The 15,780-nt window shown below is 35.9% G+C and overlaps 1 protein-coding gene across 6 annotated transcripts in view; it reads left to right on the top strand.

Annotated features, from left to right (window-relative positions):
* Window positions 1-15,780, top strand: part of Pds5b (PDS5 cohesin associated factor B) — a 181,936-nt gene that overhangs the window by 59,840 nt on the left and 106,316 nt on the right. For all 6 annotated transcript variants that reach the window (XM_042685334.1, XM_042685333.1, XM_042685335.1 and 3 more), the window contains exons 8-10: window positions 5,478-5,618; window positions 8,346-8,461; window positions 13,764-13,858. In XM_042685334.1, the coding sequence (XP_042541268.1) occupies window positions 5,478-5,618; window positions 8,346-8,461; window positions 13,764-13,858 (352 nt within the window). The remainder of the gene's footprint in view (window positions 1-5,477; window positions 5,619-8,345; window positions 8,462-13,763; window positions 13,859-15,780) is intronic.

Below are 15,780 nucleotides of genomic sequence, written 5' to 3' on the forward strand. Positions count from 1 at the left end.
GAATGACCCTTTTTTGGCACAGTAGAGCATACTGAGTGAGCTCCTCCTGGTGGTCATTAATTAAATTGATTCTGCCAAGCCTTATTTTGATGTTCTTTTCTGGTTTAAAAAATAAGGAAAGAACACCATACCTTTTTGATATCTCTTCTAGGATCAGAGAAAATAATTAATTGGTCTGATTAAAGAAAAGTGATTAAAACCATATTTAATTGGAGGTACACAATTCGATTCATTATACTATTCTCTTCAGTTTTGAAGTATTCTTGAAAGTATTTGTAATGTTAAGACAGGAAATACTTTTAATAGTTCCATATTACTAAAAATCAGTATGAAGAATTTCCCTAGTGTTTATAACATGTTCATTTCTTGCTGTTCTTGTCTATAGAGATATACAGTACAATTCTCCCACAGTTTCATGTTTTATTTTGTCAGAATTAAAGAGAATGGGGGAAGGGCAAATGTCTTGTAAAGTGTTCCTAGTACAACACTTTGACTGATGTTCTTACATGTAGTACCCCATCTATTGTTTTCTTCTCCTCTTCCCCCTTTCCTCTCTTCCTTTCCCTGTCTTCTCCCTCTCCTCCTCCTCTCTCTTTCTCCCTTACTCTTTCCTCCTCTTCCTTCCTCCTCTTCCTTCCCCTCCCTCCCTCCTTACCTCCCTCCCTCTCTTCCTCCCTGGGAGGGAGGAAGGGTGTTGAAATAGATTCACACTATGTAGCTAGCTTAGGCTGCTCTAGTCCACCCATCCTGGCTTTAAATTTCAGATCCTTCTGCTTCAGCCTCCAAGTGTTGGGATTACAGGCATGTAACACTATGTTCAGTTCTTCCTGTCTTGTTCTTTGCTTTCTTTGAAGGCTAAGAAGCCATTGAACACAGTTAATTTTTTCTCTTTCAGTCTTTGAGACGTTGAAGCCCATGTAACTATGTATAATATCACTTAAAAAAAATACTGGTTCTGAGGCTTGAACTCAGGACATGGGTACTGTCCCTGAGCTGCTTTTGTTCAAGGATAGTGCTCTATCATTTGAAACACAGTGCCACTTCCAACTTTTTCAGATTAGTTTATTGAGATAAGAGTCTCACAGATTTTTCTGCACGGTTTGGCTTTGAACTGTGATCCTCAGATCTTAGTCTCCTGAGTAGCTAGGATTACAGGCATGAGCTATCAGTGCCCAGCCACTTTTTTTTTTAAGTTTTTTTTAAGTTAAAAAAAATAAGCTTTGCAAGTGATAATTACTGTCTTTAAAGCTGGTTGCTAATATGCTAGATGGTTAAATTTTTTTCTTTTACAATATTTTAACATAGCCTTTTTTAAAAAATTGCAATGGTGTATCCTTACATAGTCTATTTGAAAAGAGTGCTTATTTGAGGTCTCTAGTCATTGTTTGGTACATTTATGGGTTCATATATCCCTTGTAATGTTCCGTTGCACTGAGTGGAAGAATTTCCTGCTGTGGTTGTTATGACAAAATGCCATGGGATTGAGTGACTTAAATAATAGACGTTAATTTTATTTCATGTTCTGGAGGTATGAAGTCCAAGGTAAGGGCACAGTCACATCAGATCAGTCTCTAGTGAACTTAATTGCCTTATAAGATAAATTAGTAACATGGGAGAAATAATTCTAAGCCTTTTTGGACTTATATATTAAATTAGCCATTGTTCATTTATTTATCTTTTTGATATGGAGTAAAATAGTGAGGTAATACTTCTTTTTTCTTATAATTTTCACTCAGATGCATGCATGCTGATACCTTCAATTTTATTCTTTATAAATTATAGTAAATAGCGATTCTACATTAAGATTAAGAACTCAATGCAGTTAACTTGTTTTTTTTTCTTTTGAGATGGGGTTTCATATATTATCTCGGCTAGCCTTAAACTTCCTGGGTTCAGATGATACTCCCACTTTAGTGTCTTGAGTACCTGGGACTACCACTTCACCCATACCCTGCAATAATAATAATAATAATTTTTTTTTAATGCTTGCCTAGAGGCTTAAACTCAGGGCTTAAACATTGTCCCTGAGCTTCGTTCCTGAAAGCTAGCAGTCTACCACTTGGGGAACACTTTCAAATCCAGTTTTTTTCTGTTTCATCGGAGATCAGAATCTCATGGGATTTTCTGCCCAGGGTGGCTTTGAACTCTGATCCTCAGATTGCAGCCTCCTGAATAGTTAGGATTATAGGCATGAGCAGTGGATGCCCAGTTTATTTTTTAAAATATGATTAGTTGTGATGTAGCAATTTGAAAAGTTAAAGTATACACATATTTTAAAAAGTAATACAATATCAAAAAGCATTAAAAAGTTCCTTCATGAATCTGTTTTAGTGCTGTTACTTTTTTTTGGTCCCGTCATGGGGCCTGAACTCAGCCTGAGCGCTGTCCCTCAGCTCTTCAGTTCAAGGCTAGCGCTCTACCACTTGAGCCACAACGCCACTTCTGGCTTTTTTCTTTTTGCTTATGTGGTGCTGAGGAATCGAACCCAGAGCCTCAGGCATGCAAGGCAAGCACTCTACCACTGAGCCACTTTCCCAGCCCACTTTTTTTTTTATATAAGGTTTTTCTTTTACTCTAGGCTTTAGGATACAACCTAAAATTGATTGGTTGAACTCAATAAGTATGCTAGAGTCTTATTGAAATAAGTAAAACTTAAATTGATTAACCTCTGCAAGTCTCAGATCTTGAATGTGTAAATTAGGGTTAGTAATTCTTGGAATAGGTTGTAGAGAATGTTACTTAATGTGAAAGTACTTTTATAATTAAAATTAGGTTAATATGGGGTAGAATTTATGATAGGTGACTTCCTCATCAGGAAGCAAATGTTGGTAAACTTTTATGTTTGTAGTATGTAAATTAACCATTAGCAAATGGTTTTTTTTTCTTTTTTGGCTAAGGATTTTTTTGAAAAACGTTAATTAAGTCTGGAAGGAAGTATTTTTTTCATAGTTACTTTAAAATTTTCACTTTATTAAGTAGGTGTATAAACTACACAACTACTTTAAGTTAGGTTTGAGTACAGTGTTTCTTGACAGTGGTCACTCCTTCCTTTGTTCTCCTTTATTTTTCCCCCCTCCTGTCCCTCACCATAAGTTACATAGTTCATTTTTTGCTCACCCTCCTCCCTGAAAGTGTTTTAACCCAATCTCTATATTTCTCTAAATTTTAAATTCTTAAAGAAGGTTAAGGTTGTTTTACTTACATTTGTTTCAGGATGCTTGATACATATTATTTATTCACATATCAAATAGATATTGAATGTCCACTGTGTGTCAGGCTCTGTGCTAAGCTTTTGTTACACAGTGAAGAAGACCAATTTTTAATCATCTCCTTTTTGGAGACACTAGGTTTCAGTGGATATTTTTGATAGAATTTGTGGAAAGTTAAACCAGGGACTCAATTTTGTGTTTTTTTTTTTGTTTGTTTTTGTTTTTGGTTGGTTGTGTAGCTTGAATTCTGGGCCTGGGTGCTATCCCTGACCTCTTCAGCTCAAAGTGAGGCCTCTACCCTTGAGCCACAGCAACACTTCTGGTTTTCTGGTTAATTGGAGATAAGAGTCTCATGTGGTAGAGTGCTTGCCTTGTACACATGAGGCCCTGGGTTCGATTCCCCAGCACCACATAAGCAAAAAGAAAAAAGCCAGAAGTGGCGCTGTGGCTCAAGTGGTAGAGCGCTAGCCTTGAGCTGAAGAGCTGAGGGACAGTGCCCAGGCCCAGAGTTCAGACCCCACGACTGGACCAAAAAAAAAAGACTTCACTAAAAAACAACTCAATAACTTTTTAAAAAGGAAGCAGAAAAGATACAGAAATGTGAACTCCTTCACTATACTTTGAATATATAGAAAGCAAAAACCTAATAACCCAAGTTGTATGGTATCTGTTGAAGATAAGGAGAGTTTGTGTGGAATAAATAATTCTTAACTCCCTCTCTGTTGTAGACCAGGGAATTGTTAAAATATGTTCAATATGCTCTGGGTTAAATTTATTTTTTATGGTTTTGGATGACTGTGGATAGGAAGAAACGTAGTATAACATAATTAAAGACCTGAGTACAGAAATTAGTCACAGCTGGTTGTACAGGTTCATGTATGTTCATGTATGCTTTTAATTAGTTACATTGTACATATATTCACGGTTTATTGCATTGTAAAAGAAGACCACAAGGATTTGGAAGAAGCCATTTTGTATTAATTAGAAGTAGAACTAGGAGGTTTTGATTTTTCTAGTGCCACTGGAACTTGAACTTGGGGCCTAAGCTTTGGGAGGCAGGTGTTCTACCACTTGAACAATACCCATAATCTTTTTTACTTTAGTTATTTTTCAGATTGGGTCTCATGTTTTTGTCTGAGGCTACCCTCAGATTTGGATCTTTCTATCTGTTACCTCAGGATCACAAGTATGCTCCACCATTACTGGCTTATTGATTGAGATGGAGTTTCACTAACTTTTTTAAATAGTCTGGTGTCAAACTGATTTTTCCAAACTCTACCTTCCCTGCAGCTGGGATTATAGATGTGAACCACAGTTCCTGACCCCGAAAACCGTATTAAAAATAGAATTGTCTTTTACTGTGAAGGTATAAAAAGCTTCTTACATGTGTATTTATATGTGTGTATGTATGTGTATATTTTTGAGAGGCAAGTCTTGAATTCATGATCTTCCTTCCTTATACTTTCAAGTGCTGAGATTACAGTTGTGAACCACAATGCTCAGCTTGAAAGCTTTGTTTTAGAAGCTATTGTCTCCCATTTGCTAAGATGAAGAAAATGTTCTATATTTCCTTAAATCACTTATCTCGTGAGGTGATGAAGGCATTGTGTTGGAATTCTCCAGAGCCAAAGAGGAATGTGAGGAAACTATTAAGGGAATTAGCTCATGTTGTTTTGGAGGCTGAGGATGTTTTATATAGCTAAAGGAACAAGGAAGTGGTAGTTTAACTCTCTGAGAGTCAAGGCTGCAGAGGAGGTTATTGATAAGTCTAGGTTCCTAAAATCTGGAAAAGCTCTTATTTCTAATGCCCAAGGACAGAAGAAGGGTGCTCCAACTCTAGAAAGGAGTGAGTTAACCTTCCTCAGATTTTTTTGTTCTTTGTGGGCCTCCAGTCAATTAGATGGTGCCTGTGCACATGGAGGACAGTGTCCTCTGGAAACATCCTGAAGATAGACTCGGAAATAATACTTTACCAGCAATGCAGGTATTCCTTGGTTCAGTCAAAATTAACTGTCATTGACAGAATATAGCATTATAATGGAAAACAAAATGTATTGTTGATGTATTAATTGATAAGTCAGTACAAATGACTATCTCATGCTGTGTACAAAATGAAGTCCATGTGTTACATAGCCTGCAGTTGTTCCACTTACTTTTAGAAAATATTGTGTATATCTAGCTTGAGTGTGTATAAAATAATAAACTTGGTTAATAATACTTAGGAATATTCTATCTGTGGTGTTTCTACTAATTTTTTTTTCTCCAAAGTTTTTTAATCAGGTTCTGATGCTTGGGAAAACATCTATCAGCGATTTGTCAGAGCATGTTTTTGACTTAATTTTGGAACTCTACAATATTGATAGTCATTTGCTGCTCTCCGTTTTACCCCAGCTTGAATTTAAATTAAAGGTAACTATTTTAAAATAATACAGTTGTTTTAGTCAGGCTAGCAAAGAATATTATTTGTGGCTTTTTAATTCTTTACAATAATTTTACCTGAGTAAAACAGTTGAGGGACTATTACCATTTAGTTGTGTCTTGTCTATCTGTATATTGACAATGTCTGACATGTGCCTTACAAGTAGTAGATATTTACCAAATAATCAGCAGGATAACATTTTCCTTCAAATAGGATTTTCTAGATTAATTCTAGCATTTGGCTGACTTTTTACATTGAGCTTGTATTTTCTTGTGTGTGTGCATGTGTGTATGTATGCATGTATATATACATGCATACATGTACACATATATATTTTCTTTTTTATTGTTATTATAAACGTGATGCACAGAGGGTTTACAGTACATGTCAAGTAATGAATACATTTCTTTTTGGACGGTATCACCTCTTCCCTCATTTTCTCCCAGTTTTTCCTTCCCATTCCTACCCATAAATTTTATAGCTTATTTTCAACATAGTGTCTAGTGAGTAAGCTTGTATTTTCAAGATATAGTTGATATCAGTTCTCTTGATCTCCTGATTGGACTAGAAAAATAGTTTAGATCTCATTATTCACAGTTTTTTTTTTTTTTAACCCAGTACCATGGTTTGAACAGAGTCTTACACTTGTTTGACAAATGTTCTTGAGCCATGTTCCCAGTCCTTTTTATGTTTGTTTATTTATTTATTTATTATTTTTTGATGTGGCATTTCATTTTTGCCTGGAGCTAGACTAACTGCAGTCCTTTCAGAATGCCTACCAAGTAACTGGATTACAAATGTGTGCTACCACACCAGTCCCCCAAATGCTTTCTTTTATCAATATGTTGTTATTTCCTAAGTTTGTTTACTTTTTACATAGTGAAAATTTTTGCACTCTTTAGGGAACATTTCCCTATTGCCTTGACATGAAGCTGTCAAAGTTTCATTGGTTTGATAGAATTAGGGAATATATTTCTCCTTTTGAATCTTCTTCTTTGGTGATACTGGGGTTTAAAGTCATAGTCACCCAGAGTAGTTCTCTAATTATTTCCATGCAGTATTTCTTATTTCTAAAAATTTTGATTTATCTCTTTCAAAGTAAAATAGTTAACGAATAGTTAAGAGATACTCTAAATAACCAGTAAATAATTGTTCTTGTTTTATTTTGGAGGATACTTTTGGTATATACTTTTCCAAGTCAGTCATTTGATTAACTGGCCTCCCTTTCCCCTTTTAATGTGGCTAGCAATTTTGGTGAGGTGAGGCAGTCACCCTTCTAATTACTTTGTTGATTTATCTGATTTTCTCTAGTAAAACTATAAAGTAAGTGCTATGTGCATTTTCCTATGAGAAATATAAAGATAAGGAAGTTATCATCCCTGCTTTCAGCCAACTTAACATCTAGTATGGGAGGAAGAGGAAAAAAAATCCAGATCTAATAAGAGGCCAGATATTATAAGTGTCGTAAGAAATACAAACAGCATACTATTGAAGCAAAGAAAACAGCATGCAGAAGCATATAGAGGTAGGAAGGTGCTGGGTGAATATGTGGAACATATTATAGTAGCTTAAAGTTTAAGGAAGGTAGCATAAAGTTTAAATCACTCCTGGCCATACATTAGGATATTCATTTGTGGAACTTAATAGATTTCCATGTGTTAAATCAGACCAGGCATAAAATTAATGCATCAGGTGTGTTTGTTTTGAAGCTTAAGAAATGATTCTAAATATATAGCCAGTGCTAAGTGCTTATTTAGAGGAATAAACGTTTTTTTTTTTTTTCTCACATACAATAGGGATTCTTGAATGCTAGCTGGAGACATTGCTTAAAAAATGAGAGGGGCTGGGAAGGTGGCTCAGTGTACTTTGCTTGCCTTGCATAAGGCATGAGGCCTTGGGTTCGATTCCTCAGCATCACATAAGCAGAAAAGCTGGAAGTGGTGCTGTGGCTCAAGTGGAAGTGTTAGCCTTGAGCTGAAGAGCTGAGGGACAGCACCCAGGGGCCCAGACTTCAGGCTCCATGACTGACCAAAAAAAAAAAAAAAAAAAAGTAGAGTGCCATCCATAGCACCTTGAATATTAATGCTACTTGATAGACCCAATTGCCACATTTTGTGTTCAAGTCCAACACTATGATTTCCTTATTTGTTTGTAGTACCAAACTCAACAATAAAATTGAATTTTCACCCTCAGATGCCTGCAATTTAGTATATAAAATGGAAATTCTAGCTTTTACATATGTAAGGTATTACAGATATGCTGTTGAACTTCCTTTAGGAATCTGGTGTATATAGATTAACCGACTCTCCTATTGGAAGGTTTCAAGACACATTTATTTCTACAAGAACTAAACTATAATCAGACTGAATTCTCTGTTTATTGTAGGCCTAGCTGCTTATGATGTTTTTTTGTTAGAGCCTCATTTTTAAAGATATTTTAGTAGGTTTTTCAATTTGAGATTGAATACAAATAAGTTGTTGGAGGGCATTTAATTAGACTTCTGAGACATTTCATGTAAGGATACTGCTTTAATGTAATTTGAGCTAATTAGAGCATTATAGTATTTTATTTTGTGAATAATATAGTGAGCATTTTTACATAGTTTTTCAATTGGAGTTCATATAAGGTTTTCTGTGATTGGAGAATAAGGGAACTTGGGATAGGTTATGTTATGAATTTCTGCCTCATAGTTTAAAAGTATTTGTGTTTTGTTTTAGAGCAATGATAATGAGGAACGACTCCAAGTTGTTAAACTGCTGGCAAAAATGTTTGGGGCAAAGGATTCAGAATTGGCTTCTCAAAACAAACCACTTTGGCAGTGCTACTTGGGAAGGTATAAGACTGTGGCTTCTTGTTTAACAGCAATACACATTTATATCTACTTAGATTATTTTTTCTTAGCTTACATTATTATGGGGGGAGTTCTTTGTTACATCTCCACTCATGGTCACAATATATTCCAATCATTTTCACCATCTATATCACTCTACTCCCGCTTTTTTCTCCCTCCCCAAACAATTTCAGCTGGGCTCATTTCTTATGTTCATGTTCTGTTTTCATAGTTGCAAATACCTTTTTTATAGTATTAATCTTTTTCTTTCTCCTTGTTAGCTCTATGTTTTTTTTTTTTTTTAAACACCAGCCACATTTAAGCTATGTTCTCTGAAGTCATAAAAATGAAGGTTTTTGTTGTTGTTGTTGGTGGGGGTTATGGGGCTTGAACTCTGGGCCTGGGCACTGTTGCTGAGCTCTTCAGCTCAAAGCTAGCACTCACCCACTTGAGCCACAGTGCTACTTCCAGATTTCTGGTGGTTAATTGGAGATAAGAGAATCATGGACTTTCCTTCCTGCTCAGGATCTCAGCCTCCTGAGTAGCTAGGATTACAGGTACTGGCAAATGAAGGGTTTTATTTGTGGAATTTTACATATTGATAATGATTGCTGTATTGGGCTGGGAAGGTGGCTCAGTGGTAGAGTGCTTGCCTTGCATGTATGAGGCCCTGGGTTAGATTCCTCAGCACCACATAAGCAGAAAAAGCTGGAAGCGGCCTGTGGCTCAAGTGGTAGAGCACCAGCCTTGAGCTGAAGAGCTGAGGGGCAGCACTCAAGCCCAGAGTTCAGGGCCCACAACTGGGGGGAAAAAAAAAAGATTGCTGTATTTAAAAACTCCTTTTATCTTTTCATCTGTTACCCTATTTTTAAGATAGCTCATTTAAAAACTATCTCATGTATTAACAGATGTAAAGTTAAAATTATTATTTTAAAGCAATGATTAATTCCAGTTAAAAATTCCTTCTGGAGAGACAGTCTATCTATAGAAAGTTATATTTGATTAGGTTATTTAGAGATATTGAAAGATACGGATAATAACAAAACAAAAAAATGATTGTGTATTTCTCTTAATTTTTCTTCTGTATTCTTACTTAAAGGAAGTGATGATCTGGGTTACTTAAATTAGTTGCAGAACTTTCCAGTGTGCTGTGTATGTTATTTTTTCTATAGTAGAGGTTTGTTTCTTTACTATTAATAAGTAGTTACTGAACCTGAAAATATTAAAAGCAGTACAGATGTTCTGACTGAAATCTACATTGATTAATCCTGAGACTAAAGAAGGACATTTATTCCCTCTAATTTATTGTCATAACAGAATGCTGTGAAGTCATTAACAGATGGTTAAAAATTCCTACTGTATTTTCTTTGTGTTGAAATCCTTGTGTTAGTATCACCACTTTTATTTCCAATGTAGCAACTATCAGGTTTTTAATTAATTATTTATTTTGGGGACTGGGAATGTGGCTTAGTGGTAGAGTGCTTGCCTAGCTTGTATAAAGCCTTGGGTTCAATTCCTCAGAACCACATAAACAGAAGAAGCCTGAAGTGGCGCTATGGCTCAAGTAGTAGAGTGCTAGCCTTGAGCAAAAGAAGCTCAGGGACAGTGTCCAGGCCCTGAGTTCAAACACCTGGACTGGCAAAAAATAATAAAAGAAAAATGGAATATTTTGGTGGTACTGGGGTTAGAACTCAGGTCCTTGCCAGATGGTTACTCTACTACTAGCCATACTTCCATTTGTCGTCATCTTCTTCTTCTTCTTCTTTTTTTTTTTTTTTTTTGTCGGTTGTGGGCCTTGAACTCTGGGCCTGAGCACTGTCCCTCAGCTCTTCAGCTCAAGGCTAGCACTCTACCACTTGAGCCACAGCGCCACTTCCGGTTTTCTGGTGGTTTATTGGAGATAAGAGTCTCACGGACTTTCCTGCCCGGGCTGGCTTTGAAACTCGATCCTCAGATCTCAGCCGCCTGAGTAGCTAGGATTACAGGCATGAGCTTGTCTTTTTTTTTTTTTTTAAACCATTTAATTAATAAAATTTTTATGCTGGTACTGAGGTTTGAACTCAGAGCCTGGGCACTGTCACTTTGTTTAGGTAGAACGTTCAAGGCTAATAATGCTTTACCACTTGATGTACAGTTCCACTGTGGCTTTTTGGTGGTTATTTAGAGGTAAGAGACTCATGGAGTTTCCTACTTAAGCTGTCTTTGAACTGCTCCTCTTAGCTCTTAGCCCTCTGAGTAGATAGAATTATAGGTGAAAGCCATCAGTGCCTGGATACCCTGATTATTTTTGTGATAGTGTCTCACTTACTATCCTGGTATGTTCCTAGGTCAAATCCTACCCATGTTAGGCTTTCTGTAGCTAGGAAAACAGACATGTACCAACATTATCCAGCTTTCAGTGAAGTGAGGGCTAGTCTTAGGAGCTTTCCTATCTCAGCTGGCCTTGAACTTCAGTTCTTCCAATCTTCCCAATTAGCTAGAATTACAAACATGAACTGGTACCTAGCTACAACTACCATTTCCTAATAGTAAATCAAATCCTTTCATCTTATTTTTCTAACTTGTTAAGTGATCACACACACACACACACCTTTCATCTTATTTTTCTAACTTGTTAAGTGAACACACACACACACACACACACACACACACTTAGTTGAAGTTCACTGATAATATTTAATGAGGAAGTTAAGCTAATAAAATATTAACACTTTGTGATTTAATTTTTAGACCTCTTTTTGGACAATAGGCACATTATCAAATTATGCAACTGAATTTCAAGACTTTAAATTTTTTGAAATGGAAATGTACTTTTTTTTTTTTTTTGGGTCCAGTCGTGGGGCCTGAACTCTGGGCCTGGGCACTGTCCCTCAGCTCTTCAGCTCAAGGCTAGTGCTCTACCACTTAAGCCACAGCGCCACTTCTGGGTTTTTGCTTATGTGGTGCTGAGGAATCGAACCCAGGGCCTCATGCATGCAATGCAAGCGCTCTACCACTGAGCCACCTTCCCAGCCATGGAAATGTACTTTTTAAATATACTTGTATTGTACAGCCATGCATCATGGAACCATAGGAACATATTGTGAGAAAGGACTTACACAAACTAATATGTCCAAGACATCACTTGGTGATATAATCTTAATGAACTACTGTTGTGTGGGTGACTTGATGACGACTGAAATACTATGTGATACATAGCTGTATAGACATTTGCTGTATTTTTAAATTAAGATTTATATTAGACTTTATTTTACATGTTTCCAAAGGAAAAATAATATGCCACCTATTACAGTGTAATTTTTTCTCTTCTTTTCTTTTTTTTTTTTTTTGTTGGTAGTGGGGCCTGAACTCTGGGCCTGAGTGCTGTCCCTGAGGCTTCAGCTCAAGGCTAGCACTCTACCACTTGAGCCACAGCACCACTTTTGTGGTGCTGAGGAATCAAACCCAGGGCCTCATGCATGCAAAGCAAACACTATTACCACTGAGCCACTTTCCCAGCCCAGTGTATTTTTTCTTTTGATATTAATAACCTGAAACTCAGTATTAAATATTACCAAGTTTTGGGGTAGGAAATGTAGCTTAGTGGTATAATACTTGCCTACTGTGCAAACACTACATAAAATAATACAAAGAAAACAACACCAAAGTGAAACCAGCAGAACATCACCAAATTTAAGGAGTCAAAATATTTCAGATTTTTTGTTATATTTATTTGTAATAACTGTAAGTTACATAATGAGTTAAAAATGATAAAAGTATATGGGATTAAAGATGATTTAATATTTGAATTCAGAATACTCAAACCATGGGCTCTCTAGGCTAGATATTATAATTTTAGGTTTTGGAGACAAAGTCTGTAATGGAAAAATGCTTTTTTTCTAATAAACTAAGAAACTTTATTTTGAGTAATTTGTAAGATTTTTATCATGTAAATGCCAAATTTTGTTTCTTTTTATTTTTCAAAGTTTGTTTCTAAATCATTAGAAACTGGATTGAGAACTTTTTAATTTTGCAGAATTAAGGCAGTACTTTGAAAATACTTTGGTACGTAGAAACCTTTGATTCACTTTCATGTACCTTAACAAATTTAAATATTTAATGAGTTTTTTTTGTTTTGTTTTGTCGGTCGTGGGCCTTGAACTCTGGGCCTGGGCGCTGTCTCCTCAGATCTCAGCTTCCTTAGTAGCTAGGATTATAAGGTGTGAGCCACTGGGGCCCGAGTTTTTTGTTGTTTATGTGGTACTGAGGAATTCAACCCCGGGCCTCATGCATGCTAAGCAAGCACTCTGCCACTAAGCCACAATCCCAGCCACCCTTAAAGAATTTTTTTTAAATTGCTATTTTGCATTCGTTGATGAGCTGTTATAACTTTGAATATCGGTATTTGAGAGATGACTTGATATCATGGGCTTCTTGAGGAATACAACGCTACTTGTGAAATGGTCTTGCCTTTAAAAAAAAAAAAAGGGATTCTACAGGAGTGAGGAAAGGGGTAGGTAGAGGAAAGATGGGTGAGAATATTGAAAGGGGTGACATTGGTCAAAATATATTTATATTAATAAACTGCTTTGTTAAATTGCAACTCCTTTGTACAATTAAAGACAATAAAGTTGAAAACTAAAACATAGGATTCTAATATGATGAAATATCTAAATCTTAATTACTAATTTATAAGTTTTAGGCATAGGGAGTCTTTTAGTGACATCAGAAAAATAGAAAATTAGAGAAATCTAAACTTGGAAAAATCTACACATAGGCATGTGTGCACACATACACTCGAAATGTTCCAATAAAACTACAAGGCAAAAGAGAGTTGGAAAATGTAAGATTAAAGAGATTTAAATAGAATGACCACAAGAGAGTTTTAATTTTTTTTTTTTTTTTGGCTGGTCATGGAGTTTGAACTCTGGACATGGGCGCTGTCCCTGCACTCTTCAGCTCAAGGCGAGTGCTCTACCTCTTGAGCCACAGCACTACTTCCGGTTTTCTGGTGGTTTATTGGAGATACAAATTTCAGTGCTTTTCCTGCTCAGGGTGGTTTTGAACTGTGATCCTCAGATCTCAGCCTCCTGAGTAGCTATGATTACAGACGTAAGCCACCGGTACCCGGCAGAAAAAGTTTTGTAATTCTATTTCTGACAGCTTATACACACATAGATTTTACTTTGGGTTTTCCTACATTGTTTTTTCTTTAATTTGCAAAATAAAATATAAATCTAAGTGCACATGTAATTTTAAATAAGCTTGTGTAAATTAACCATGTTTGTTTCTGTTATTTTAAAAATTGCTCTTTTTATTTTATCAGATTTAATGATATCCATGTACCAATCCGCCTGGAATGTGTGAAATTTGCTAGCCATTGTCTCATGAACCATCCTGACTTAGCAAAGGATTTAACAGGTACTATTTATGTGCAACAAATATTACTAAATGCTCTTTGGTGGAAATATAATCAGCTTTATAGAGAAAGTATTTTTTAGGGGGATTGTTGTGAAAAGTGAAGGCTTGTTTCAATTTATCATCATGGAATTTATTCTCTGAAGCTTGAATATTTATAGTATCATTCCTGTGTAGGTTAGAAACATATATAAGGAGTTAATGCTTTCTTGAGCCAATTAGTTTCTTAGATTACAGACAGTGAGTTTTTTTTTAAGCAGTTGGATTTGAATAGGTCCTGTCTAAATATAGATTATAAGGGGCATTCTTTAATATTTTAAGAACTTAAGTGAAAAGCAATTATTTATAAACTTAGGTGGTTAATGTTAAAAAGTCTAAGGCAATTCAACTTTCAGATTTTTGTATTAATAAGGCTATTTGTTGCCTGTAGTTTTTAAGAACAATGAAATAATTCAGAAAGTACAGATTAAAACACATTTCCTACAAAACTGTTAGCATCTTCTGTGTTTATGGGATTTAAGATAGGAACATACAGTTACAGTCAAAATGCCCCTCAGTAAATGTTCTTCTTACTTTTATATAACTATTTAACTACTATAGTGATTTGGTCTGCAGCCTGTTGATAATGTTTTTATAACTCTACCCTGTGTGTATCTTTCTATAAAAGAAATATATAATTGTACATTTTCTTGAAATATTACCTGAATTTGATAAAGTCAAACTTACTGTCTTATTATGTGGCTTTTCCTGTTATTAATTAATTAATTTAGCTATTTGCTGTTTCTTTTTTTCTTGTCTTCTGTTTCATGTATTATTAAGTGGGTTTACAAGTTAATATTTTCTTTTGTGATTTTTTTGGGGGGAAGGGATACTAGTACTCTGGCTTGAACTCAGGGCCTTGTACTCAGCTGTTTTTCTTTATTATTAAGGTATTGTACAGAAGGGTTACCATTTCATAAGTCAGCTAATAAGTATAATTCTTTTTGGATAATGTCACCCTTTTGTTCCCTTTCCCTCAGTTTCTCCCTCTGTCCTTGTCTACAAGTTGGACAGTTCATTTTCTACTAGTGTATACTGAATGCCATGACTTCATTTGTTCACCCTTCTTCCATTTCTGCACACCCCCCTCCAAAAAAAGAGCCCAAACCAAAAGCACTACTGCTGTTTCCACTACTACCACCACCATCACCACCACTACCACCACACACACACAATAAAACCATGTTTCCATTTGCTGGAATTCGTTTTTTTCCCTTTTTTTTTTTTTTCCTTGGTTGTAGGGCTTGAACCCTGCTTGGGCCTGGATGCTGTCCTTCTGCTCTTCAGCTCTAGGCTAGCACTCTACCACTTGAGCCATGGTGCCACTTCCAGTTTTCTGGTGGTGTTTTTTTTTTTTTTTTAATTGGAGATAAGAGTCACAGACTTTCCTGCCCGGGCTGGTTTTGAACCATGATCCTCAGATTTCAGCATCCTGAGTAGATAGTATTACAGGCACCTGGCTTGGAATTCATTTTGATAAATAGTGTTTTAAATATTAAGAGGAGTTAAGCCTTTCAGTTCCTCCCCTAAGAGTATCCTCCTTTAGTCTTGACTGTGTCTGAATGCCTAGAGGTCTGTATAAGATAATCATGTCCAGTTGTATTTTTGATCTAGCTTGAGAGAAAACATGGACCATTTATCTCTCTGAACTTGGCTTATCTCATACAATTGTGATTTGTTTTACCTCCATCCATTTCCCTTGCATGATGCATTATTATTTATAACAGATGAGTAAAATTCCACTGTATATATGTACCACATTTTTTTGGTAGGGCATCTGGGCTGTTTCCATAGATGGCTATTGTGAACAGTACAGCAATGAACATGGATGTGCAAATATCTTTATTATATCCTGACTTGTAATGATCTAGATAGATAACCAAGAG

Source organism: Dipodomys spectabilis, unplaced genomic scaffold (genome assembly GCF_019054845.1).
Source record: "Dipodomys spectabilis isolate Male_0828 unplaced genomic scaffold, ASM1905484v1 ptg000095l, whole genome shotgun sequence".
Classification (NCBI taxonomy): domain Eukaryota; kingdom Metazoa; phylum Chordata; class Mammalia; order Rodentia; family Heteromyidae; genus Dipodomys; species Dipodomys spectabilis.